This window comes from Gossypium hirsutum, chromosome D02 (genome assembly GCF_007990345.1).
Source record: "Gossypium hirsutum isolate 1008001.06 chromosome D02, Gossypium_hirsutum_v2.1, whole genome shotgun sequence".
Classification (NCBI taxonomy): domain Eukaryota; kingdom Viridiplantae; phylum Streptophyta; class Magnoliopsida; order Malvales; family Malvaceae; genus Gossypium; species Gossypium hirsutum.
This window is the reverse complement of record NC_053438.1, coordinates 38,866,588-38,892,880: the sequence shown is the minus strand read 5'-3', so window position 1 is coordinate 38,892,880 and position 26,293 is coordinate 38,866,588. Positions and strand designations below refer to the sequence as shown.

At 35.5% G+C, this 26,293-nt stretch overlaps 4 protein-coding genes across 6 annotated transcripts; 2 read left to right on the top strand and 2 right to left on the bottom strand.

Annotated features, from left to right (window-relative positions):
- Positions 1-1,801: 1,801 nt before the first annotated feature.
- On the bottom strand, positions 1,802-2,374 carry LOC121214550 (uncharacterized mitochondrial protein AtMg00860-like). Its single transcript, XM_041088319.1, has one exon. It carries the CDS (start codon positions 2,372-2,374, stop codon positions 1,802-1,804), a length of 573 nt encoding a protein of 190 aa, XP_040944253.1.
- A 4,772-nt stretch (positions 2,375-7,146) lies between these two features.
- LOC107887167 (mediator of RNA polymerase II transcription subunit 25) lies at positions 7,147-19,077 on the top strand. Of its 3 annotated transcripts, none has more exons than XM_016811329.2 (15): positions 7,147-7,342; positions 12,347-12,377; positions 12,751-12,814; positions 12,911-13,041; positions 13,328-13,537; positions 13,624-13,689; positions 14,070-14,280; positions 14,896-14,963; positions 15,042-15,887; positions 16,754-16,807; positions 17,006-17,034; positions 17,250-17,318; positions 17,389-17,473; positions 17,742-17,828; positions 18,400-19,077. In XM_016811329.2, exons 1-15 carry the CDS (start codon positions 7,245-7,247, stop codon positions 18,856-18,858), a joined length of 2,508 nt encoding a protein of 835 aa, XP_016666818.2. In that variant the 5' UTR covers positions 7,147-7,244; the 3' UTR covers positions 18,859-19,077. The 3 variants fall into 3 exon arrangements, with proteins under 3 accessions (XP_016666818.2, XP_016666817.2, XP_016666819.2); XM_016811328.2 differs by having other exon boundaries at positions 13,310-13,537; XM_016811330.2 differs by lacking the exons at positions 7,147-7,342; positions 12,347-12,377; positions 12,751-12,814 and having other exon boundaries at positions 13,323-13,537.
- A 3,217-nt stretch (positions 19,078-22,294) lies between these two features.
- On the top strand, positions 22,295-23,220 carry LOC107887169 (30S ribosomal protein 3-1, chloroplastic). Its single transcript, XM_016811332.2, has one exon. The coding sequence runs from the start codon at positions 22,490-22,492 to the stop codon at positions 22,979-22,981; it is 492 nt and encodes a 163-aa protein (XP_016666821.2). The 5' UTR covers positions 22,295-22,489; the 3' UTR covers positions 22,982-23,220.
- A 455-nt stretch (positions 23,221-23,675) lies between these two features.
- LOC121214649 (uncharacterized) lies at positions 23,676-25,879 on the bottom strand. Its single transcript, XM_041088534.1, has 5 exons — positions 25,361-25,879; positions 25,171-25,274; positions 24,919-25,090; positions 24,711-24,833; positions 23,676-24,641 (listed from the first exon to the last, which is right to left on the bottom strand). Exons 1-5 carry the CDS (start codon positions 25,544-25,546, stop codon positions 23,847-23,849), a joined length of 1,380 nt encoding a protein of 459 aa, XP_040944468.1. The 5' UTR covers positions 25,547-25,879; the 3' UTR covers positions 23,676-23,846.
- Between the last annotated feature and the right edge of the window lie 414 nt (positions 25,880-26,293).

The window sequence follows — 26,293 nt, the reverse complement described above, 5'->3', positions numbered from 1 at the left end:
TTCTTATACATCTACCATCCACTTCAATTCCTAAGTGGTATAATTACCACATTAGTCCCTAGTCCATTTTCTAATTAAAATTCTTTAGTAATTGAATTTTTACGAATTTTACAATTTAGTTCTTGTACCCTAATTGATCACTAATTTGACAAAAATTACCTATCTAATGCACAATTCACCTATAACATAACTTCTCCATTATTTTTATTAAATATTTAAGAGCTCGTTTTTTAGAAATGGATCCTAAAATCACATTTTTTGACACCACTAACTTTTGGGTCGATACAGTTCTCCTTCCCTTAAGAAATTTTGTTCTCAAAATTTACCTGGAAAGAGGTGGGAATACTGGGATCTCATTGCCTCTTTCAGTTCCCAGGTCACCTCTTCCACACTATGACTACGACATAAAACTTTCACAAGTGGAACATGCTTATTCTTCAGCTTTTTAACTTCTCGAGCCAGAATTTTAAGCGGTTCCTCTTTAAAAGATAAATCAGGTTGAATTTTGATTTCTTCCATCAAAATAATATGGGACAGATTTGAACGATATCTCCTTAGCATTAACACATGAAACACGTAATGTATCTTTCATAATTCTGCCAGTAGTGCTAGTCGATATGCCATAGGTCCAATCCTTTTTGTGATTTCATATGTCCTGATGAATCTGAGGCTCAACTTCCCTTTATGAACGAATCGTAGAACTTTCTTTAACGGAGAAACTTTCAGGAATACCTTGTCTCCCACAGAATACTCGATATCTCTATGTTACATATTAGCATAAGATTTTTTCCTATTGAAATTCGTTTTCAGTCTATCCTTTATCAGTTTAACTGTATCTTCAGTTTTCTAAATCAATTACAATCTAACAATCTTTTTTTCACTTACTTCTGACCAACAAATGGACGCTCTACACCGTCGACCATATGGTGCCTCAGATGGAACCATTTAAATACTCAACTAGAAACTGTTATTATACATGAATTCGGCTAGTGGTAAATAATGTTCCTAGCCTATTTCAAAATCAATAACACAAGATCGAAGCATTTCTTCTGACATCTAAATTACTCATTTCGGTTGACCATCAGATTTAGGATGGAAGGCTAAGCTGAAGTAGTCTAGTGGGAATCTGATGCTCTACTTTTACCCATTGACAAGTCAGGTATTTGGCGACATATTCAATAATTCATTTTTTCATACCAGACCACCAATACGTTTCTCATAAGTCATAATACATTTTTGCACCATCAAGATGCATAGCGAATGGACTATCTTGAGCTTCATGAAGTATCAACTCTTTCAAATCACCTACATTTGGAACACAGATTTGATTACAAAATCTTAAGAAATCGCTATCATCAATATAGAAATTCTGAACAATACCTTGCTGAACCATTTTCTTTTTCTCCGACAACTTGGTATCAACAAGCTATGGCTCCCTGATTTGATCAATTAACACTTGTTTGATTTTTAATTCGGCCAACAAACCTCCGTCATTGTTAATACAAAGTTGGGCAAACATTGCTCACAATTCAACCACTGCTTTCTTGCTCAATGCATCAAGTACAACATTAGTCTTTCCTGAATGATAATCAATGACACAGTCGTAGTATTTCAACAACTCAATCCAACAATATTGTCTCAAATTCAGCTCCTTTTGAGATAGGAGGTATTTAAGAATCTTATGATTGGTACAGATATGACACTTTTCACCATACAAACAGTGCATCCAGATCTTTAGAGCAAAAACCACATCAACAAGCTCTAAATCGTGTGTTAGATAGTTGCATTCATGCCTTTTCAGCTATCGAGATGCATACGTAATCACCTTTCCATCTTGAATCAAAACACATCCCAAACCATTTAACGAAATGTCATTATAAACAACAAACTTTTTCCCCAATTCAAGCAAAGTCAAGATCAGTGCTTTCTTCAACATCACTTTCAACTTTTCAAAACTTTCCTGAAACTGATCGTTCCAAATAAACGACGAGCTCTTTTGAAGCAACTTCATCATTGGCGTAGCTATCTTAGAAAACTCATTCATGAATCTTCTGTGATAACCAACTAAATCAAGGGAATTCCAGATTTCTGACACATTTTTTGGTGCTTTCCATTGAAGGATAGCTTCTATCTTTTTCAGGTCCACATGAATTCCTTCTGTCGAAATAACATGTCCTAAAACCACCATATCGGATAACCATAACTCACACTTACTGAGGTTCCCGTATAATTGCGTCTCTCGCAAAACTTGCAACATAATCCTGAGATGGTTATCGTGTCCAGCTCCCAATCTCAAATATATCAGGATATCATCGATGAATACTACTACGAACTGATCTAAATAAGGTTGAAATATGTGGTTCATGAGATCCATGAATGCGCAGGAGCATTTGTTAGTTCAAAGGGCATCACCAAAAATTCGTAGTGACCATATTGTGTACAAAATGTTGTTTTTGGTACGTCATTATCTTTTACCTTCAATTGGTAATACCCCAATCTCAAATCAATCTTAGAAAAGATGGAAACTTCTTTCAACTGGTCAAATAAATTATCGATGTGAGGTAAGGGGTGTCGATTTTCAATCGTCAGCTTATTTAAAACAATCATCACACTAATCTAAAAAGCAGGAAATAAACAAAAATAACAAATACTAAAATACCCTTGAATAATATAACTTTTTTAATTACAGAAAGACAATTCTGTAATTTCCTGACCAAGTTAGTGACCTAGTTAAGGGTGACACCAACTCAATTAAAAAGGCTTAATAGATAGTATAAATATATCCAATGAATATAGGTAAGAAAGTATGCATTAAGGGTGAGAAAAATTCGGTTTGACTCGAAAAACTTGAAAAAAAAGTTTAAATTTCAAATTATTCAAATTGAATTAATTGAGTTAACCGAATCAACTCGATTTTTTTTTGAATTTTTAGTTCGAATATAGTTGAATTTTCAAATTCAAATAATTTGAATAAACCAAATACCAAACCGTTTTACTTCCCTTCCCCCAACCCCCCTCAAACCCTTTACTTTTACCTAAAAAAATTACTTCTCTCAAACCCCCAAAAGTTTTTCTTTTTATTTTCCTCCCAAAACTTTTACTTCCCCCTAAAAAATTTTACTTCCCCCCGAACCGCTAAATTTTTTCCCTTTTACTTCCCCGAAACTTTTTTTTCCTTTTGCTTTTCCCCAAAACTTTTACTTCCTCCCAAACCTTAGTTTTTTTTTTCAAATTTATGTCTATCATTTATATTATTGAATTAAATTTCACATTTCGTACTATTTATATTATTAAATTGTTTAATCATGTTGAATCTTTATCAATTTTTATTAAAATTGAATTATTGATGATGCCATAAAATATTTGTGTTAAAATTTTTTGTTGGTATCAATTTCACATTTTATCTTTAAAATAAATTTTATTAAAAAATCACTTCTTTTACCTTTAATATATTTTTTAATTTTAAAATACATGGTGACAAGAATCAAAAGATAATTGAAGCAACTAAGCAAGTAAAAAAGCTAACACATATATAAAAGAATAATAAATAAATTATGAGGAGATGAAAGTTAATAACAAACTTGATTGCGGTGGGTGGCAATGGCTATAAGAACCCAAAGTCATAACTTGAACAAATATATTCGATTCGAATTCCATCTCATTTAAGAAAATTTCAAATTGAGTTAGGATGATAAAATAGGATTAGTCAACTCAAATTTTTTTCATTCGATTCAATTCAATTCGATTCGATTCAATTGAGCGCTCACCCATAGTGTACATAGTAAAATTAAATTGTATAAAAATATCAAATTAAAGCTTTAGTTGAGTAGTAAATTAATTTTTTAATCGAAAGCGGTACTTTTTGTAGCAACCCATTTTTAGTAGTGTAGGAAATAATGGTCTCGGGATCACAATTTCGACGAGGTAGTAAATATTTTTAATGTTTATAGGGTTATTTTAAGGTCGTATTAAATTTTCGTTAAGAAATTTGATTGTTTAAATAGTTAATTAAGTAAAAATGGTTAAATTGTAAAAGATGTAAAACTTGGTTTCTATTAGTTAAAGTGGTTAGATGACTATGGAAAGGAAAGCTAGTGGACTTAGGTGGTAATTATACCATATTACATGTTAGTGGATGTTTATGGATAGGTTTTAGTGAAATTTCAATAGATTTTAAAGGTTAATTTTGTAAATTAATAATAAAATCAAATATTAAACAAAACAAAAGGTAAAAATTTTATCATCTTCCTCATTTTGCCATTTCAAAATCGAATCATCATTGAAAAAGAAGAGGAAGCTTTGACCAACCTATATTTCCATGCATGGTATGTTTTTTAGCCCCGTTTTTAATTATTTTTATGTTTTTGAACTCGTTTTAGCTTAATTTACCTAACCCATGGGTCAATTTCTAAAGTTTTTAAAAGTCTAGGGACTTGCCATGATTGAGTTTGAATGTATTTTGAATTTAATTGATAGATTATTGTGTTTGATTGTTAAATAGACATGATTTGTTAAGTGATTTTTAGTGATTTCAAGGTTTAGGGATTAATGTGTTAAAAGAGCAAAACCTTTTGGTATTAATGTGAAATGGTGGAAATTATGGGTTGTTAAGAAACACTAGGAAATTCGGCTAATAGGTTGTTTATTTAAAAATGGTGAAATTGCAAGTTATAAACCTAGGGACTAAATTGTATAAAGGTTAAATCTTAAGGGTAATTTTGTAATTTTTGATTAATTTTGATTACAGGTTTGATTTGAATATTTGAAGCTATTTGAAATACTTAATTGAATGAAAATATTATTTAGATCAAGATACACAACAACCAAACTTAAATCGGGGAGAAACTAAAGCTTGGACTAGCATTCGACTCTGTTTTTGCAGCCATAGTTATCGATGTAAGCTCGTACTATACATAATGTTATATTAAATTCCTTGCTATTGGTTCTACCTTATTAGTTAAGGTGTTTGTGATTTCATTTTGTTGATTGATGGAAATTAAGTTGTATTGGAGACATTGTATTGGGTTTTGAACCTAACAGGCTTTATACCAGTACATGTAATCAGGCCTTGAGCCTAGCAGGCTTCATGCTGGTGTAGTGAATCAGGTAACTTTAACGCGTTCTGGAAATATTATTACAAGTAACCATTGTGATTCTATTAAGTTTAACGAGTAAGTAAAAGTTGAAGAAATGCATGTATACAATTGATTATTGTTCATGACCTTATGAAATGTTAATGATGAGAATTTATCATGTGATGGAAAAGATGAATTATGGAAATTCATTTATTAGTATATGCTATGTCACATAGATATTATGTTTACATGTTGGTTATTAACCATGTGGATTATTATGGATAGGAAACTATCATGTTTTTAATGTTGAAATGGACTTGGTTGAATGGTTTATCAATTGATGTTCGTTAAGTTGAAGTTAATCTTACATGAGCTTACTAAGAAAATAATGCTTACGTAGTTGTGTTTCTTCTGTTTTGTAGTCTATCGGAAGCTCGACCAGTTGGAACCTTGTCGGAGTCTTATCACACTATCCATAAGTCACTTTGGTAGTTTTTGAATATTTTGGCTTTGGTTATAAATGGCATGTATAAGGCTTAATGTATAGGATTATATGTGATAGATGTTGTAAGTATGTTATGTGGGTCACTTGATTTGATTATGTCTTTTGAGTTTAAGATGATGAATTTGTAATGCCTATTAAGAATGTGCTTTGGTTACTTTGGGATGTTATGTAAATGCATAACTTATGATATGTCTTTAAGTGTATGAAATGTTGAATGGTTGGTAGTTGTGGAAATAAGAATTTAGGTTATAATGTGATGTTAAATTGTTTTGAATTGAGGTGCCTTTGAATGACATATTGGTTAGAATTCATAGGTTGATTGATTTAGCATGTTTGGAGTATGTTTAGTAAGTGTTTTGGCCATGTGAATGTGTGTGTATGGTGTTTATTGTTTGGAAAGACTAGGCATGGAAATGACTTGTTTTAGGGGTTAATTTTGGTGCACACGACTTGGGACACGGGCTGTCACATGGTCGTGTGCCACACACAGTCATCTCACACGATCGTGTGTCATTTATATTTTAGGTACAGGTTTCACACGGTTTGCGATACGGTCGTGTCTCCCAAAACAGTTTCGAGCACGATCTGGAACATAGCCTGCGACATGGCCGTGTGACCCAACATCGAATACCCACACGGTCGGGCACACGACCTACGACACAGCCGTGTGGCCCTTTTTCAAATACTCACACGGGCGAACACACGAGCTAAAACATGACTGTGTGTCCCTACTTCGAATGTTCATACGGTCTGGACTATGTCACATGGCCTGCCCGCACAGTCATGTTACCCTTATTTCCCAAATTTTGCATTTTATTTCAAAATTTTTTGTTTTATTTCAAAATGATCCCCGAATGTTCCCAAAATATTTTTAAGGGTCCCAAAAGCTCAATTTAAGGCCCAAATGTGTATGTTTGCTATGATTGTATTAAGATATTAAAATGTTACTTAATTTGAAATACTTATTTTGTTTTGAAGTTTAAAGTTCTGTTTTGTTAAGTAACGCTCCGTAACCTTAGTTCGGTGATTGAGACGGGTTCGGGGTGTTACACTTTTTTTTGAAATAAATCAAAAGTGATACCTAAGTTATTCATTTTGCCTCATCTTACCCTGATACATAATACTGACTAATAAAAGTGCGACATGTGACACATTCTTATTGGAATTCATACACCTTTTTCTGGATAAAATTTATAATTTAAGTACCACTAAATTCAATCTTACCTCGATACGCAATACCAACTAATAAAAGTGTGACATGTGACACATTTTTATTGGAATTCATACTCTTTTATTTTTGGATAAAGTAAGACAAAACTTATAGTTTAAGTACCATTCATACACATTTTTATTTTTGGATAAAATAGACAAATTTGTAGTTTAAAGGCCACTTTTAATAATAAATTTAGGTATCTAAGTGTGAAATGCAACATAATTTAGGAGGCAATTTTGTAATTAGAACTAATATATTTGATGTCCGGCTGACCCATTGACTGGCTTGAGACTTTCGGGTCGGGTTTTACTGAAGTGACTCGAATGAAATAATTTGAGGCTGACATAAGAAGGGTTCTTGAACAAAATTGATTTCTTTGGGGGTACAGATTAAAGTCCTTTTGAGTTGTATACTCTTTGTATTATTAATTAATTGAAGCGCGAAGAAGCAGATGGCGGAGAAGCAGCTGATCGTGGCCGTTGAAGGCACCGCCGCCATGGGTCCCTACTGGCAAATCATACTTTCTGATTACCTCGAAAAGATCATCAGGTCTCCTTCCTTCCTTCTTTCTCTTTCTTTTCCTCCAATTGCTTTTATTGTTTAATTCCCTTAATACTCGTTAGTAAAGTTACAGTCTTTCTTAAAGTTGATATTAATATTATTTTCGAAGATTTCCGTTCTTGAGATGTCTGTGAAATTTTCTAGTCAAAATTTCAGATAACTTTTTGCTTACGGAATTATGCTCTCTGGATTTCGCTTTATATGCCCACTGAATGGTCCTTGATATTACCTGAATTTGACGATTGATTCTGGAATATATGATAAGTGTGAAATAGAAGAATGATGAACAGGGAACCGTTAGGAGAAAAGAAAGAGACATTAGGGAGAAAAGATTGTTGTAAGAATCTTCTCTGAATAGTGAGAGTAGGTGTCATGTGTATTGTCTGGCAATTCCTCAGTACAATTTGGTATTTATAAACAACCATGACACTAATCTGAAAAGCAGGAAATAAACATAACAAAAACAGAAAACAGTAAACCACTTATCTGACTTGGGCTAACAATTGGACCTGTATCAAGTATTAACTGTCTTCTCCTTCAGTGCATCCTTGTCCTCAAGGAGGAAATCTGGAATTTGAGTCTGCAATGTGGATGGAGTCTCCCAAGTAGCATCTTCTGGGAAAGAGTTCCTCCAAGTAACCTACGGTTCTGTAACAGCTTGGTTGCCTCACTTGACCATTTGTCTATTGATAATAATTGGTTCCTTTCCTACAAATTGCTTGAGCTAAGACACATAGAAAACAGGATGCACTGTTCCCCCTACTGTTGATTGCAGTTTATATGCTACTGCCACTTTACCTATGTTTTGATAAGGCCCAAAATAACAAGCTGATAACTTCAGACATGCCCTGTTAGCTATGGTTTTTTGTCTATAAGGCTGTAGCTTCACCAATACCCAGTCTCCAATCTGAAACTGCCTATACGCCCTTTTTTATCTGCTTGTTGTTTCATTCTATTATGTGCTCATTTAAGATAGAACTAGAACATCTTAATAGTAGCTTCTCTAGCCTTCAGACTTTTATCTACTGCAGCTACGTTAGAATCACCTGCTAAGTAAGGAAAGTGAGTTGGCAGAGGTTGCCCATACACAATCTCATAAGGTGTTACATGTGTAGCAATATGATAGGTGGTATTGAACCACCATTTGGCCAGGGGTAACCACTTCACCCAGTCCCTTGGTCTCTCCCCCTGCACAAGTGATGTGGGCATCTTGACAAGGCATTGACAGTTGCATTTGTAGTGCCTTTTCTATGAACCAAATCATAGTCATAACCCATCATGTGTACCACCCATAATTGCTGAGCTGGTGTATTGGGTTTTTGATCTAGCAAGAATCATAAACTTTGGTGATTATTTTTTTTATCAAAAAATGCCTTCCCAACATAAATGAATTTCATTTTATCACTGTTGCCAGTATCGCTAGCATTTCTTTCTCATATATTGGAAAAGCTTGATGCTTAGGTCCCAAAGCCTTATTGAAGTAGGCAATAAATCTACCTCCTTGGCTAAGCACTGCTCCAATTCCTGTGTTACACGCATCAGATTCAGCTGTGAAGGTGGCATTGAAATCAAGCAGTGTTAAGAGTGGTGCCATGGTTATTGCCTATTTCAATTCTTCGAAAGCTGCTTGTGCCTTTGCATTCCAATCAAAACAACCCTTCTTCAATAATCCCGTAAGGGGTTTTCCTATTTTTCCATAGCTCCTCATAATCGCCTTTAATACCCTTTAATCCAATTAATCCACGAAGTTCTTTAACGGTTTGCAATGCAAGCCATTCTAAAACACAAGCAACCTTCTTACAAACCATTGAAACAACACTTTTGCTGATAACATGCCCCCGATTATTCTACTTGGGTAGCTCCAAACTCACATTTTTGTTGTTTGACATAAAGTTGATGTTGGGCCAACACTTCAAAAACCTTATAGAGATGCATCGAATGAGACTACCATGTCCCAAGAGACTAAATAAACTAATATATTGCCAAAGAACACTAAGAAAAGTCTCCTTAATAATGGTTGAAATATGTTGTCCACAAGGGATTGGAAAGTGGTTGGAATGTTTGTGAGACCAAATGGCATCATTAAGAACTTGTAGTGATCTTGATGAGTTCGAAAAGCGGTCTTATAAATATCTTCTTCTCTCATGTGGATTTAGTGATAGCCGGATCTCAAATCAAGTTTTGAAAACCAGCAAGCATCTACTAATTCATCCGAAAGCTCCTCAACCAATGGAATTGGAAATTGATCCTTAACAGTAAGTTTGTTTGGCTACCAATAGTCAATATATAGCCTCCAAGGGACCAAGGCCTGTCGTTTTTCTTGACCAACACTCTAGACATGTGAAAGGATTGTTGTTGTCTCGTATAATCTCAGCATCTTTCATTTCAACCATTCAATTTCAGTCTTTTGTATAGTTGTATCAATAGCGTCTAATTAACCACTTGAGATTCATCAAAAAGTGGTATTCAATGATCACAACTCCTTTGAGGCAGTCCCTTTGGTACCTTAAATACCACAGCAAAGAGTTTTAAGAGAGTTTCAGGATCATGGGGCAACAGCTTGTCACATGGTTTATCACGAATGGATACTGGCATATAATAGCTTCTGTAAGTCTAGTAGTTATGATATGCAAGAGCCTTTATCACAAGTTTTTGATAACTTAGTACAATGTGTTTTCAAAGGGGGTATGAACTTCACCAGCTTCTATTCTCTTGAGTAAAAATGTCTTGGAACCAATGGTGGGCTCCATAGTCAAGGCATGAAAGTCTCATAATATAGATCCCAACTAAGGAACCATTGTATCCCTAACACCAACTCACAACCTCTTAATGGCAGCACAAGAAAATTAGTTTTTTAAGATAAACCTTGACAACTCCACTCTAGTTCTTTACAGCCCTCTAGAGCCATCAAAACCTCACCATTAGCTGCAGAGACACCGTGACTGTTAAGCATATATGTTGGACAGTGAAGTTTCCTCACCATTGGTTGGTCAACAAAATTATGCGTGCTCCTTGTATCAACCAAAACCACCAAAGGTTGATTCTTAGTCCTCCAATCAACTTCATTGATTAATAGTCTTTAGTATCGAATAGTGCATGAAAGAAATAATGGGTTTATCATGGTTGTTTGTCCTTTCACCTTAATTCCAGTTTCCTCTATTGATTCTAAACAGTCAGAAAATTCCTCCAATTCATTCTTTGGTTCATCCAAATCTTCTACCAGTATCTGATACAGCTGTGACCTAACACATTTATGGCCAAAATTGTATTTACTACCACACCATGTACAAAGACCTCTTTTTCTTCGTTCTTCCCTTTCTTCCCTGATCAGTCTAGATGTCTTAGAGGTGTGTTCATTTTTTGGACAAGTGAACTTTGAGATCTTGTTGATTGAGGTTTAGTTTGTGTAGGATAAGGTAGGAATGAGGTTTTTGATGCAGGTAATAAGGCTGATAATGATATATTTGGTTTAGGTTCATTGTGTGGGTATTAATGCATAGGAGGTGTAGTTAAGGGATTTTCATAAGGAATAAAAGGCTTACAGGGTAGATTATAAAGCAGGGCCTCCATTTGCCTTGCAAGATTAATGCACGGGTCAATATTTTTGGGAAAAATGTCTCACTGATTTAGATATCTCACTAAAGCAGTTTGTTTTAGACTTACCAACTCTGCTCATTGTCATTGAAATTTGATCGCATCTCCAGCACGTATTGTTTCTAGTTAACATCCTTCAAGCTACCCTTAGACATAATGACTGTTAGCCATTACGGTGCTTTCTTGTCAAGATGAATCATAACGGTTTGCGTCTTGTCCTTTTCCAAAGCTTCTAGTGCTTCAAAAAACTGTTCAACCTTGAGGTGCCATCCCAAAAAACCTGTTCCATCAAAGCATGGGTACTCTAGCTTGCTTTTTCCTTACATTATTCTTCATTGCCTTTGACAGAGTATCTGAACCTTGTAGTTCATGAATGACCTGAGCTTGAGTGAGAGAAGAGTTACTTCTGTAGCACGCATGGGAATTTTTCCTTTATCAGCAGTATCACTCGATTCTACTGGACCTTGATGAGTTGTAGGCATGTGTAAATCTTCTATTGAGTGACGGAACATCTGGGAAATCATCCTTCCCAGCCCAACCCTCATATTTTCCATACCCTTTTTAAGCTCCATTTGTATCTCATCTTTGAACTGAGCTATAGAGTTGTTAGTCAAAGCCTCCAAACGTTCAAACTCTTTTTGAAGATGCCCAATGCCCTTTCATAGCAGTGTAGAATCCCATCCCCCATTTCCCAGAACGTCGCTTTGATATCACAGTGATATCACCTGAATTGACGAGGATGATTCTGGAATATATAATAAGTGTGAAATAGAAGAATGACGAACAAGGGACTGCTAGGAGAGAAAAGAAAGAGAAACCATCTCCTCCGAATAGAGAGTACGTGTCATGTATATTTTCTGGCAATTCCTCAGTACAATTTGGTATTTATAAACAATCATGACACTAATCTAAAAAGTAGGAAATAAAAAAAACAACAAATAACAGAAATATTAAACCACTCCTGACTTGGGCTAACAATTGGGCCTGGACCTGTATCCGTCCCATTTTAAATATTCTGTGTTAATGGCGACATTTTATTGATTTGTTAACATAAGAACACAAATTATGCCATGAATTTAGTGCCAAAGCAACTGCTAGGGGGCAAATCTTTGATATATGTGATCCTTCATTTACCTTAAGAATTTACTTAAGAGAGAGTCTAAAGTGGAGTTCATTATTTGGTTGTGAATTTACTGGAATTTCTTCATTTTATTAATTTACAATATAAAATTTGATCATTGTGTTTTGCAAGTGCTTTTCTTCTTCCTAGGCTACATCTTGCATGCCATCCTACTAAGTGTTTCATTGCGTGCTTTGGATTTATGGCATAACCTTAATAATTTGGTTGTTTTATAGTTAAATCTATATTTTTTCTGACATATTTTACCAACTCCTCAGGTGTTTCTGTAGTAACGAATTCGCAGGGCAGGTAAAAAGGATTTTCTCTTTCCTCTTTTCCCATTCTGATAAGCTACTTTTCTAAATGCATGGTCATCATCTTTTTATGCAGCATCAGCTGCCACTATGCTTATATTAGCACTTGGCACATGATATCAGATAATAAATAATATTTATTGTAGATAATTTAGCAAAAGACAATATCATTTTTTTTTAAAATATTGCATTACCAAATGACTGATTGTAAGACAATATTTATAGGCAATCTAGTGTAGCCTTCCAAAATTACACAAGGAAATTAGCATCGCCATTTAAATTTTGAAATTGCTGTCTGGTCAGTTTAAGATATCCAGTTTTCTCAATGTTGTGTTTTATATTAATTTAGGAATCTTGTTTAAATACAGAAGAATACTACATCAAATGTTGAGCTTTCATTGGTTACATTCAACACACATGGATCGTATTGTGGTATGTTGTTTGCACTATTTCTTCCTTGAAACTTAAAGTGGGTTACTAGTATTGGAACTACATTTTTTTTGGTGGAAAATATGGTTCTCTATGCAGCTTGCCTAGTACAACGTAGTGGGTGGACAAAAGATGTTGATATTTTCTTACAATGGCTGTCGGCCATACCTTTTTCTGGTGGTGGTTTCAATGATGCTGCAATTGCCGAAGGGCTTTCTGAAGCATTGATGGTATGACGTGTCAATCTTTTATGTGATTTAAGTGACTTTGTGCTTTGGTTTATGTTCCAATTGATTCCTATTTTGGGTATTTGCACCAGATAGCATTGACCTATTTAAGTTTGATAATTATCTAACCGTTCCAATTGAATCCTCAACTTTATTAAAATGCTCTCAATGCACCCCTTCCTACTATTTAGTCAATTAAATTTGACAGATCTTGTTCCTGTAGGCCTGATCTGATATTTTAGTACATTTCACCTGTCATTTTACTATTTAGTCATTTGATGTAGCTCAGATGTTTCCTATTGCTGCAAACGGAAATCAAACCCATCAAATTGCTGATGGGCAAAGACATTGCATTCTTGTTGCTGCCAGTAATCCTTATCCCTTGCCTACACCAGTCTATCGGCCACAGACTCAAAACTTGGAGCAAAGTGAAAATATGGAATCACAGACAGAGAGTCGTTTGTCTGATGCTGAGACAGTAGCTAAATCATTTCCTCAGGTAGTTCAACAGTACTTTGCTTCTCTTGTCTCCTAGTTATGGCCTTTGTTTTTAGGAGTTTAACTGACCCTTAGTTTTTACTGCAGTGTTCTGTTTCTTTATCTGTGATATGTCCGAAGCAGCTTTCAAAGCTAAAAGCAATCTACAGTGCTGTAAGGATGATAACATTTCTTAGTCTGTTTCGTTGTTAAGCTTGGGGACTTTCTCTCTAGCATAGATATGTTGGCCATGTCTTCCAACATCTACTAGTCTCATCTTGAACTTTTAAGAAAATATTTTAAAGGATGTATGCTCTGTAACTTGCTGGTGGACTATGATGATAGTTCCATTGAACTTTTTGGAATTTTCCATTTAATTATGAAGCACTCTGTTAGATAGGGATGAGCTTTCATATTCATATAAATATACTTCTGGATAAACTATTTTCTACTAGATTTTTGCCAGTCTTCATCCTAGATTGTTTTCTTTACTTAATCACTAACATTCTCTGCTAACTGGAGCTAGGTACCCTAACTGTATTTCTCAAATACAGGGAAAGAGAAACCCCCGAGCATCAGATCCACCTGTTGACAATGTTAGAAACCCTCAGTTTCTTGTTCTGATTTCAGAAAATTTTATGGAGGGCTGTGCTGCTTTAAGTCGCTCTGGAGTTCCAAGTTTAGCACCCAATCAGAGTCCTGTGAAAATGGACATGGCTTCTGTCAATGCGGTTGCAGGGACACCTCCGACTTCTGTTCCATCAGGTGGTTTATGTCGAATCATTTGATAACTTCCGATTGAATGCTGTTTTTAACTGGTATCTGACCATTACATGTGGCTGATTAATTTGTGTGCTTGGTCATTGTCGTAGCTCAGCTCTCTTAAGCACATTAGCAAATAGGAACACTGGGAACTAACATATATTATGCTGGATGTAGAGCCTCTCCTTTTGTAATCCTATTTCTGTCCGGTCTGATTTCATTCAGCTAGATCCTCAAGATTGTCTTTTCAGTTTGCATCATTAAAGAAGGATTCTTTTAGGATTACCAAGTAATAAAAGCTCATGGCCTCTTATTGATTGACATGTTTCCTCTTCAGCATCCAAGAAGTAAAAAAACAAAAAAAAGGAAAAAAAACCCAAAAAGCCTAAACGTATTCCCTTTCTTGCAGAACTTAATAACGAAAATATAAGACCTGTACAGTATCTATAACCCTGTTGTGTTCCTTGTTTCTTTTAATAATGCTAAGTCATAGACAGTGCAGCAGATATAGATGCATGCAAATTAGGAATAGAGAATTTACAGCTGTGAAAAGTTAGGCTTGTTATTTGTTGCTGTGATAGATTCTTGCTTAAGATTTGTCTTTGTGTTGGTTTCTAGTGAATGGATCTATTATGAGCCGGCAACCTGTTTCTGCTGGAAATGTTCCCACTGCCACCGTAAAAGTTGTAAGGCTCATGTACTTTTAGTCAATCAAAGGTTTCTTCTGTTGTTACTTGGATGCATAAGCATATCGTATTCTTCAGGAGCCCACAACGATAACATCGATGGCAAACGGACCTGCTTTTCCTCATATTCCTTCTGTTCCACGTGCCCCATTTCAAGCAGTCCCAACGTTGCAAACTTCTTCACCATTGACAACTACTGAAGAGGTGATGAGAAGTAGTGACAATGTGCAAGAAATAAAACCTTCTGTAGGTGGCATGACACAGCCTTTACGTCCTGTGCCTCCAGCGGCTGCAAATGTCAACATACTGAACAATCTTTCACAAGCAAGGGTGATGAACTCTGCTGCTCTCAGTGGAGGAACTTCTATAGGACTTCAATCAATGGGTCAAACTCCAGTGGCCATGCATATGTCCAATATGATATCTAGCGGAATGACATCTTCTGTGCCTCTGGCTCAAACTGTATATTCATCTGGGCAATCGGGTATGACTTCATTACCTGGTTCAGGAGCTGTTACAGGGACTACACAGGTCCCACCAAACTCAAATCTTAATTCATTTGCTTCTGCAACTTCTAATGTGGCTGGAAATTCAAACATTGGAATTTCACAACCAATGTGTAATGTTCAAGGAGCAGTGAGTATGGGCCAATCAGTACCTGGCAGCATGAGCCAAGGAAATCATTCAGGTGCACAATTGGTGCAAACTGGAGTTGCCATGAGCCAGAGCATGAGTGGTCTTGGTCCATCAACTGTTTCTTCTGGAACTGGTACATTGATTCCTGCTCCAGGAATGTCTCAACAGGTACAATCTGGAATGCAGACACTTGGAGTGAACAACAATTCAGCTGCTAGTATGCCTCTATCACAACAGACATCAAGCGCTTTGCAATCAGCCCAATCCAAATATGTTAAAGTCTGGGAGGTAATCTGCATGATAAATATATATTTTTAAAGGATGATATATAATTAGATATGCTGTTTTGGTGGAAAAATCTTCTTGCAATGAGTAGATGTTGAAACCTTCCATGTGAATTCCTTCTATACTTGGTAGTTTATTTATTTATTTATTTACACATATTCTGCTAGAAGTACTTGGTAGTTTTGGTTCTTACTTTCTTGTGTGATTTTCGATCTTCCAATAAACCATATATTTAATCAGAGCTATTAAGGAGTGTACAATTTCTTAGAATAGTCTTGGTGATTTGCTTTATTTTATTTTATTTTTTTCTATAACGGTCTTCATCCCTCCTGAAATCAAGTGGACTTTATCATTAATAACAAGCATCATCCTCTGTCTCTATTTTTCTTGTAAGGCATGTCATGAATTTTGGATGTCTAAAAGTTGAAACAGCCATATTCCTAATTTAACACTTCTGAAGCTTGTTAGGAAGGAGCTGAAATTTTGTTGAGATGCTTCTGTGAATACATTCAACGCTTTCCCATTTGCTTGAGAGGTTCCATAAACTTTGTTGTCTCCTTGGCTAAGACAATACCTTGACCTAAATTACTTGTAATATTTAACCATTAGTGGGTTTGTTAGTTCCACCAAAGAAGCATTTGAGGGGGTGGCCAAGAAATAAAGAAAAAAAAATGGAATGCTTTTGACTTTGATTTTCTCCCTTGTCTATGTTGTATTTTATTCTTCTCTCCATTGTTCCTTGTAAATACCTTTAAGTGACATTGATGGTTTTTTGTTTAATATTAGATCTCTTCTACTGTTTTGCCTTTTCATTGTTGTATGTTTTCTCATGGGATTGTTCATATCTCTTGAACGGTCAATGCATACAGGGAAATTTATCTGGTCAGAGGCAAGGGCAGCCAGTGTTCATCACCAGATTGGAAGTATGTTCTCGGACATGTGATGATAATTTTGCCTCAAATACATCGCATTTTCTTTTTTCTTCACCTTAATTATTTTTTTTTGTAATTTTTTATGAATGGCTTGCATTCTCTGCTTCAAACACACATCTGACATGGAGCTATTTCATTCGCAATCTCTAATTTGATGCGCGATGCTTTTGTTTTAAAATTTTGTTTCAGGGTTATCGGAGTGCCTCTGCTTCTGAGACGTAAGTCTATGGTTAATTTGTTTAGTTTGTGAACCTTTTTTCTGTTCTCCAAGGAAATAATAATTGGTAGAAATGTTTTCATTGTTTCTTTTAGTGGTGGCCTTACTTTTTGCTGCATGGTCTTTTGTCCTTATGCAACCATACTTGTATTTTTATGTATACATTTAATGCCAATCTTGCTATAGAACCTGAGGACTTTTGTTTTGTTTTATCAGACTTGCATCAGACTGGCCGCAAACCATGCAAATAGTTCGTCTTATATCCCAGGATCACATGAATAACAAGTAAGTTCTAGCTGGTGAAAACATTTTCCACCACCTTTTTTCTCATTTATTTTGTTTTATTTAACTTCAGGCAATATGTTGGGAAGGCAGATTTTTTAGTTTTCAGGGCAATGAATCAACATGGATTTCTTGGACAGCTACAAGAGAAGAAGCTTGTAAGTGGTTTTGGGATAATTCTTTCTTTTAAGCAATGAAGAATTTAAATTTGAATGTCTTCCAGGACTCTTATAGACCCTCATTACTGCTCAGATTCTTCTTTAGACTTATTAAATTGTATATGCATCCCTTTTGAGTTTTTCTAGGATCCATGTTGAGTTTTAAATTTCTCAAAATTTTATCCTATCAACCATTTGCAAATGTGGAATTATGAAATTGTTACTGCTGGATTATTCTGACTTAATTTCTTGCTTTTAATTCCCCCAGTGTGCTGTAATCCAATTGCCTTCACAGACGTTGATGCTTTCAGTTTCTGATAAAGCTTACCGCTTGATAGGGATGCTTTTCCCTGGGGTGAGAATTTTCTGACTTTTGAATCCAAACTTTAGTTGGTTGAGTGTGTGTTATTAGTGTAGTCATATCTGGGCGCAAGTTCTAAGCTTCCAAAGTTCCACCTTAACCAGAAAATTTTGGAGTTGATAAAAACCTGCCATGAATCCAACCTGCACTGTTGCAACAGTCTACCTGGTCACCACCCATCTATAAAAACCGAAAAAGATGATTAATTTGATTTTTCTTTTAAGGAAAAGCTATAAGTAGATGAGTAACATGTGGCTTTCGTCTCCTGTTGCTTCTTGCTTTTGCTATTAGCATTTTACCTTAGCGTCTAGGAAAGTCGCTAAAATGCTAAAATGAAATTTGATCATATAAGAATAAACAAATGTAATACCAAATTACCAATCCTAACGTCATCATCAGTTTTCCCCAAAAAGAGGTTTCAGTTTTACTTTTTACTTGTCCTAAAATAATACTTTCTTTTTTCTCCAAAACTCACAGGCAAATAAGAAAAGCAGGCAGCAAATGAAATATACAGCTTCAATTTAGCTTTGCATTTTATTTGAACTAAGCTCTTTGTGGAATTCAGGATATGGTTGTCTTTAAACCACAAATATCAAGCCAGCATCAACAGCAGCAGCAACAGATGCAGCCACTGCTACAACAGCAACAGATGCCACAGCAGCAGCTCCCACAGCTGCAACAACAACAGCAGCAGCAGCAGCAGCTTCCACAGCTGCAACAACAGCAGCAGCAACAGCCGCAGCAGCAACAGCCGCTCCCACATTTGCAACAGCAACAACTCCCTCAGCTGCAACAGCAACAGCAGCAGCAGCAGCAGCAACTCTCCCAGCTGCAACAACAGCAGATGCCCCAGTTGCAGCAGCAGCCACAGCTTGCTCAGATGCAGCAACAGCAACAACAAATGGTCGGATCAGGAATGAATTCAGCTTATGTCCAAGGTCCAGGCCGATCACAATTAGTTTCTCAAGGGCAAGTTTCATCACAGGCCCCATCTAACATGCCTGGAGGAGGCTTTATGAGTTGATCAGTGACACTCGGAATTTGCTGGCTTGTTTAGAACTTCATAGTTGTGTAGGGCTTGTGTAGGATACCAGTCCACAGGTCTCCTTTAGTGGCTAAACGTGAGCAGAAGTTATCTAGTAACATCTGGGAGGAATCATTATGTACTGGTATATTACATGTACCATGATATCTCATGTTCTATTTTTTTCTCATTGGGTAAAATAAAGGTCTTATTAAAACAGGACCAGCTTATAACGGTGAAGAACATTTCACATAATTCACCCCTAAGGAGTCTCCTAACAGTATAGATGAGATACCTGCTGGTGGTTGCTCGTAAATATGAAAGCCTGGAGCATCATTCATACCCAATCTTGCTGTGAAATCCGGCTGCAGGGTTAGCTTTTCTAAAAGTGTATTCCAGATGAACTTCCCATTGTCTGCCTAGTAGCTCATTGATCCTTCTAACCATTGCAAAACTCCGAACATCTTCCAGCTCTTCATTGAACATGTGAAGGATTGGAAGGTTATCACTCTCAACAGCCACTATTCACTATCTGTGCTCCTGCACCAATTGCAGTCCATCAAGCATTTCTTAGAGCTCCGCTTGAACCACTGAGCACGACCAAAGCTACGGCTAAAACCCATTAACCAAGTACCATCCTTGTCTTTCAACATTCCCTTAGCTGATGCCCTTGAACTGCACCATCTACATTGTTTAACCCAACCCACAGGAGGTTTACACTTAACTCACACTTATTGTAACATGATTCAGCCTAGTACCCCTATTTGAACTAGCAATAACACTCGTAACCAAAGAGAGGCTGTTCATGACAACCTCAGTTGAACTAAAATATCATTACTAGAGATGACAAGATTACGCTGTCGCCAAAGATTCCTTTAAACAATACCGAAAATAAGCCCCTCAATACACTTCATCAAAACTTTGATTATCATAGTTGTGAACATTCTTTATAATCCACACGTTTAAGGAAAATGAAAAGAACTTGATTATGGAATGGCTTGGAATCAATCTTCCCAAAATTAACTTGGTCTCTGAGGACACGTAATGTAGTTTCTTGGCTTCTACCACATACAATCTTTGTAAAGCCCCTTTTTCACCTCTCTTCATTACGTAATAAAAGCCATAAAAACTGCCGCACTCGTTGAGGGCCCTTAAACCGCCCAAGCAACTAACCATAGATCATCTCCAAGACTCCAACTATAATGGGTTAGCTGTTCATCGGATATACGAAGGTCTGGACCTGCACCATCACAATATAAGAAAATACCGTAACATCTCCAATTGCCCTGGTCGTCGGCCATCCCTCTAACGAGACCCGCCAAAGGCCCTCATTGATTGACAAGGATCCAAGTAGATATTTTCCAAAGGCCCCACCTCTTGTATCTAGCCATCTCTCCAAAATCACCTTCTATTTTCATCTCCGAACATTATCACAAAGGTCTTGCCAAATTTTTGAGGATGATTTCCGTAAAGCCGTTGAATTTGCTCGCATCTTGTATTTGCTTCTCATAACCTTAACCTATAATGCATTAGTAGTTGTATTAAGAGAATCCCAAATTAAGTAGGGAAGAAAGATTTTGCTCCTTTTAAGTCTATGGTCAAAAATCTCTTCAGCCATTTTCATTTTCAATTTTAATATTGAGCAAATTTTTTCTGCTTCAATAAATTTAGAGCAATATCCTTGTCAATTTTGAAAGTGACTAACTAACAATAACTAATCACAACATTAATAAATTGATATAATAAGAAATTTAGCTATCATAATTTATACATTCTATCAAATTAAAAAAATGTGTAAACATCGAAGGCTTAAGTTGTTATTAAACTAATAAAAATTATGCACAATTGACGAAAGGCATTAACATTGTGATTATGATTATCTTTAATTACTCACTATCAAAATTAATAGAATTTAAATTCTTTCAAATTTTTTGAGAAGGACTAATTTAATCAATTTCAAGCACCAAAAAATCTTGTTACCTGAGTCTTTTAATTGTAAGACCACCACTCTCAACCTATTTTCAAATTGCAAATAAAAATAATTTTAATGAATTTTGAAAATATGCAAATTATTTTTTATTTTAAAAAATACAAACTGTTACTATTTATTATTATTATTATTATTATTATTATTTTGTCATGTGAGATCAACTAAAATGTAATTTTGGATCTATGTTGAGATATAGAAAAAAATTTAAGTTCAGAACTAGGTTAAGCATGAGGAATATTTAGAATTGGTATCTCGTCACATGTGTGATGCATTAATTTTTAAAAAAATATAAGTTTAATTTAGTATTTAAATGTGATGTAATGACGTGAGAATTTATGTATATATATTAGAGTAAATCATATTTTATTTAAAAAATAAAAATATCTCTGAATACTTTTTGATTAATGCAAAAGCATCGAATTTTATTCGAAATAGGAAGAAAATTTATTTACAAAGTGTATTCCATTTTTAATAAAAGTGGATTAAATCTCACCCAACACTATGAACATTTCACGACCTATATTAAATCTGGATGTTGTCTTATGCACTTAAGAACACTTCATGCATGCATCACATCATATGATAGAAATTGCATTATTATGAATATAAATTAAATTAAATTGTGTTGTACTCACAATATGGGTAAAAAAACTATCATATGATAAGAATTGTATTATTATGCATCATATCATATGTTAAAAATATTTTCTTTTAAAATCTATTTAATAATGATCATACCAAATTTGCATATTTTTTATATAAAATAAACATGTATTTTAATACTATTAAACACGTGTTTGATCCTTAGATTTGTAATTTGTAATTTTTTTATTTAAAGATAATATTAAAATATAGATGATATTAACATATTTTATGTTTGTTCAAACTCGGTCCGACCAAAAATCTGGATTTAAAATTTTGCTTAAACCTATCCATATTTACAAAAGACTAACCCCAACTCATTTTAGACCTGTCCATATTATTTTTTAATTAAAAAAACATTTATATTATAGTATTTTAATATTTAATATTTAATAATTAATAATTTTATACATTTTTTATTTATTGAATTTTTTATATAGCCATATTAACATTATTTTAATATTTACATTAGAGTATAGGTTTATTTTTTTTATTGAGTTCTAAATTTTATAATATATAAAAATAACATAATATAAATATTGTAAACTTAAAATAGATCGGGTCGGGTCGGATTAGGCTTTTAAATGTTCAAGCTCAAGCCTAACCCATATTTTAAACGGGATTGATATTTTTATCCAAACCCATTTTCTAGACCTATTATTTTTGTTTAAATCCTCCTAAATTTTAAATAGACATTCGGGCTTAGATAGATAACGGAAACATGAACAGATGTATTGTATTATAGCGCTCATTTGGTTGAGACATGCATATATGTTAATAACAAATTAAAAAGAAATTTGAAGGAGAAATTATATCAAAGTATAGGGCTAAGAGGTGAAAGGAGCAAACCGAGTATAATTAAAACATAGGATCCAATCCAAGCCCATGTCCTCCTGCTCCTACCATTGCCCCATATCCCTTATCCTATCTCCACAAAGCAACTTTTAAGACTCGTATCCTCACATCTCTCTCTCTCTCTCTCCCACTCTGCAATACAAAATGTTATCCATGGCTACTTCATCTACACTCCATACTACTTTCACTTGTCATTCCTTTCGTTATCAGAAATCCTTTAACACCCCCTTTTGCTTTAACAAAAATCCCATTTTGAAGAAAACAATCAAAACTCCAACACTAACCGCTTCGGTTGCCACGGAAGCTGTCACTGAGACTGAAACACCATCCGACTTCATCATTCCTCAGAAACCTGAGGAGGTGGTCAAGCAAGTTGGAAAGCCAAGACTGGTTTTGAAATTCATATGGATGGAAAAGAACATCGGGCTTGCCCTTGATCAAGTCATACCGGGCCACGGCACTGTTCCTCTAAGTCCATATTTCTTCTGGCCAAGGAAAGATGCCTGGGAAGAGCTCAAGGCCACTCTAGAAAGTAAGCCTTGGATTTCTCAGAAGAAGATGATTATCCTTCTCAATCAGGCCACTGATATCATCAATCTATGGCAGCAAAGTGGTGGCAACCTTTCCCAGAGCTAGATGTGCATTTTTTTTATATAATTTTTTTTGTCTTAGCTATGCAAAATGGCCTCGGTTAATCCACTGAATTTGAGAATGTTTGGTTTGAAACCTCTTAGCTCTGAACTAAGATATGAATTGTTGGTTTTAATAGGATAACAAACACTGCTGAATTGTTGGTATTTCCCTAGAGATCCACATATTTGTATATTTTTCATCCTTGTTAGATATGAATCTTTACCAAGTTAGTTTTTCTTTCATGATCATTAGATGTCATTGATGTAGATGGTATACGAATTTGATGCTAGTTTTTATAGAATTACCTTAGCTTTGTATAACTTTACCAGCCAAAGCATTATCGAGGAAAATCTATTAACTTAGTTTGGGTACCCTGTGGCGGTAGATGCATACATGCATTTGCCTAAGTGTGTTTAACTTGTACTAATTGAAGATAAATGAAATAATGTTTCTGCTAAAAGGACAATATTTCATCTCCTTGTTCAATATTGCAACTTAATTTCATCGCCTTCCCCTTTTGGGGATTTATATTTAATGCACTCACATAACCATGAGTCCATTATTTTGGTTCCACGATTTCTCTTGGGTGTAGTCATTAAGCCTATTCAAGTTGTGTTGCATTCTGGTTTTTTCCCTGCAGGATGATACGTACTTGCATGCTAAGGCAAGGTAGTATAATTATGTTTGGGAACTCGACTTGTTTTCCAACATATTTTTCTTCGAAAATAATTCCAAAAATGTTAACATCCAGTTTACATCTCAAGAAAATAAACAAAAAAGGGGAAACAAACAAACAAACTTATAGACCTGACTGATGCTATAATGCAACTCGCCAAACTTCAAAATCAAATCAGTATACTGATGCTCCTCAGTAGCCACGAACTTGTCTAGTCCTTACAGAAAACGGCGCCTTATTAATGGTAAAGGGTCGTTTACCTTTCGTCCCAGAACTTTGAGCCACATGTTCTGTGGGGTTTTCAGGTACAGCCTCCACCTTCAAGCCAGCACGAAGGCTTGAGGGGATTTGCTTATCAGATGAGTTCTGAAACATCAGTGCAGTTTTCTCTGTGCACTCGTAATTCTTATCTTCATCTTGGGCCCTGACTTTAAACATGCTTGTGTTCATATGAAAACTGGAATCATGGGAATCATAATTCTCATCGTCGCTCTCATGAATTACTACTTCCTTTTCCAATAGCTTGATAGGGTCCACGTCATCCAACGACACTGTCCTAATGTCCAGGTTTCCTTGTGATGAATCTTTACTTGAAGAAGGGCTCGAAATCTTGATTTCTGGTGTCTGTTTCAAGTCCTCTGCTTGATTGCCTTGTTGAGTTTCTTTATCTTCAGAATTTGGTTCCTGTCTCTCAAGCACTCTTTTTCTTTGACTATTGGGACTGTTTTGATCATCATCATCATCATCATCATCATCAGGATCATGGAAATCAGACCGAGAGAGTTCCACGGCTGCTCTTGCTGCTGCGGCCGCATTCGCAGCAGACTCAAAGGCTGCTTGAGCGGCATCAGCTACATCCTTATATTTTTTCCTTGCTTTTGTTGAATCAGAGAACTCGTTGTCATCTACTAGGACTGCATGGTTACTTGCCTTACCTATTGTGCCTAACTTGGGCTGGCTATGATTCTTGCTTCCGTCCAAATTTTCCTGCATTGATAACATAACTAGCAATTTATGAGTTAATCTCTCTGTATGTTTCTGTCATAAATTGCATACCAGGGTAGCGGAAACAGAGGTTTCACGGAGTTGTAGGGCAATGCTATGCTCAGCAGCAATCTCATTGAGCACATTCCATCTGCTCTGCAAGTCTGGTTGTTTGGTTGAGAGTTTCTGTATAATCTGTGGAGCCGAAGATTACCTTATAGCAAATTTCATTACTATTCCTATTTGTATTTAACGTAGACAAGTTTGAAATCAAGAGTACCTTAGTGTTGACTCCACAATTGTTGCGCAACTCAATGGCACGAGCAACGAATTCTTTGCCATAGCGAGACGTGAAGATTGCACGAATCTCTTGAAGCTCGGGAAAATCTCCACACCTTGAAGATGCAAAGAGCAAGCCAGATATTGCCTCCTTCAGCTCATCAGGGCATTCTCTGCAGATCAAATATAACTCAGGGTTATCAATAAAACTGAAAAAGAAAAAGAAAAAGAAATGATGGAAGAAACTACAAACCTGTCTTGCTCAATGAGATGGAGTCTTTCAATAAGCAGATTACAATACCCTTCCAGGATAACAAACACGTCCAACATGTTCTTCTCCTTCACCACCTGCTCCGCCTATCCAAACAAAACCAAAAGTTTAGCTCCAAATAAATAAATATTCACACAATATAGGGTACAGTAAATAAATAAAGCATAGTTACTCTAAGAAGAGCACGATCATGGTGGCCGAGCTGAAGGAGCTGCACAACATCAGAGCGAGCTTGGTTGCTGCGAATCTGACGCTGATTCTTGAAAACGGAAAGACGAGAAAGGGCAACACTAATAACTGATTTCAACTTGTAGGGCTTGAACCCTCTTCCAAGCAACGCGTCTAGCTTCTTCCCCATAAGCTTGCAGCTACCGCTCCTTGGACTTGGATGAACAATAACAAACAAAAGAGGAAAGGGCAAGGCTTGGCTTGGCTTGGCTTGATTGTGCCTTTTATGTGCTGTGGTGACGAGGGATGTACAGCGTGGGGACTGAGTGATTACATCTTTGCTGGGCCTGCCATTTCCTTTCTTAATACCTAAGTCTTTTGTATTTTATTTCCTAATTATATCAAGAGAAACGAAGACTTTAAACGCGGTTACTTCAGCCTACAATTTCCGGGAAGAGGACTGAACGCTAAGCCACATTTTGTTATAAGAGAACTGACGCGTTTTCAAGCACCTCAAAAATAATCGCCAAAGAGCTAAATTTATTGCTTCATATTAAGAAAAGTGGAAGTGTAATGTAAAGTTTTTTAATACAGCTCTTTTAAGTAGAGTGTGGTGGTTATGAATTTCTCTTTATAAATAATAAATTAAAATAACTCACCTATTTCAACTATGTCCCCGTTAAATATGTATTTTTACTGATTTTAACCATTAGTATTTAATGGTAATGATGATGTGGTCATTAATAGATGGAATATGAGTGGCTGATTTGGCAATGCCATATCAACAAAAAAATAAAAAAAATTAAAATTATTTAAAAAATAAGTATGCAATGAATTTGGACAAATGATTGTTTAATTCTATTTGAATCTAGGTATTTATTTGTCTAGATTCTTTCTAGAATTATAAAATATTATAAAAAAAGAGTTAGTATTTAAT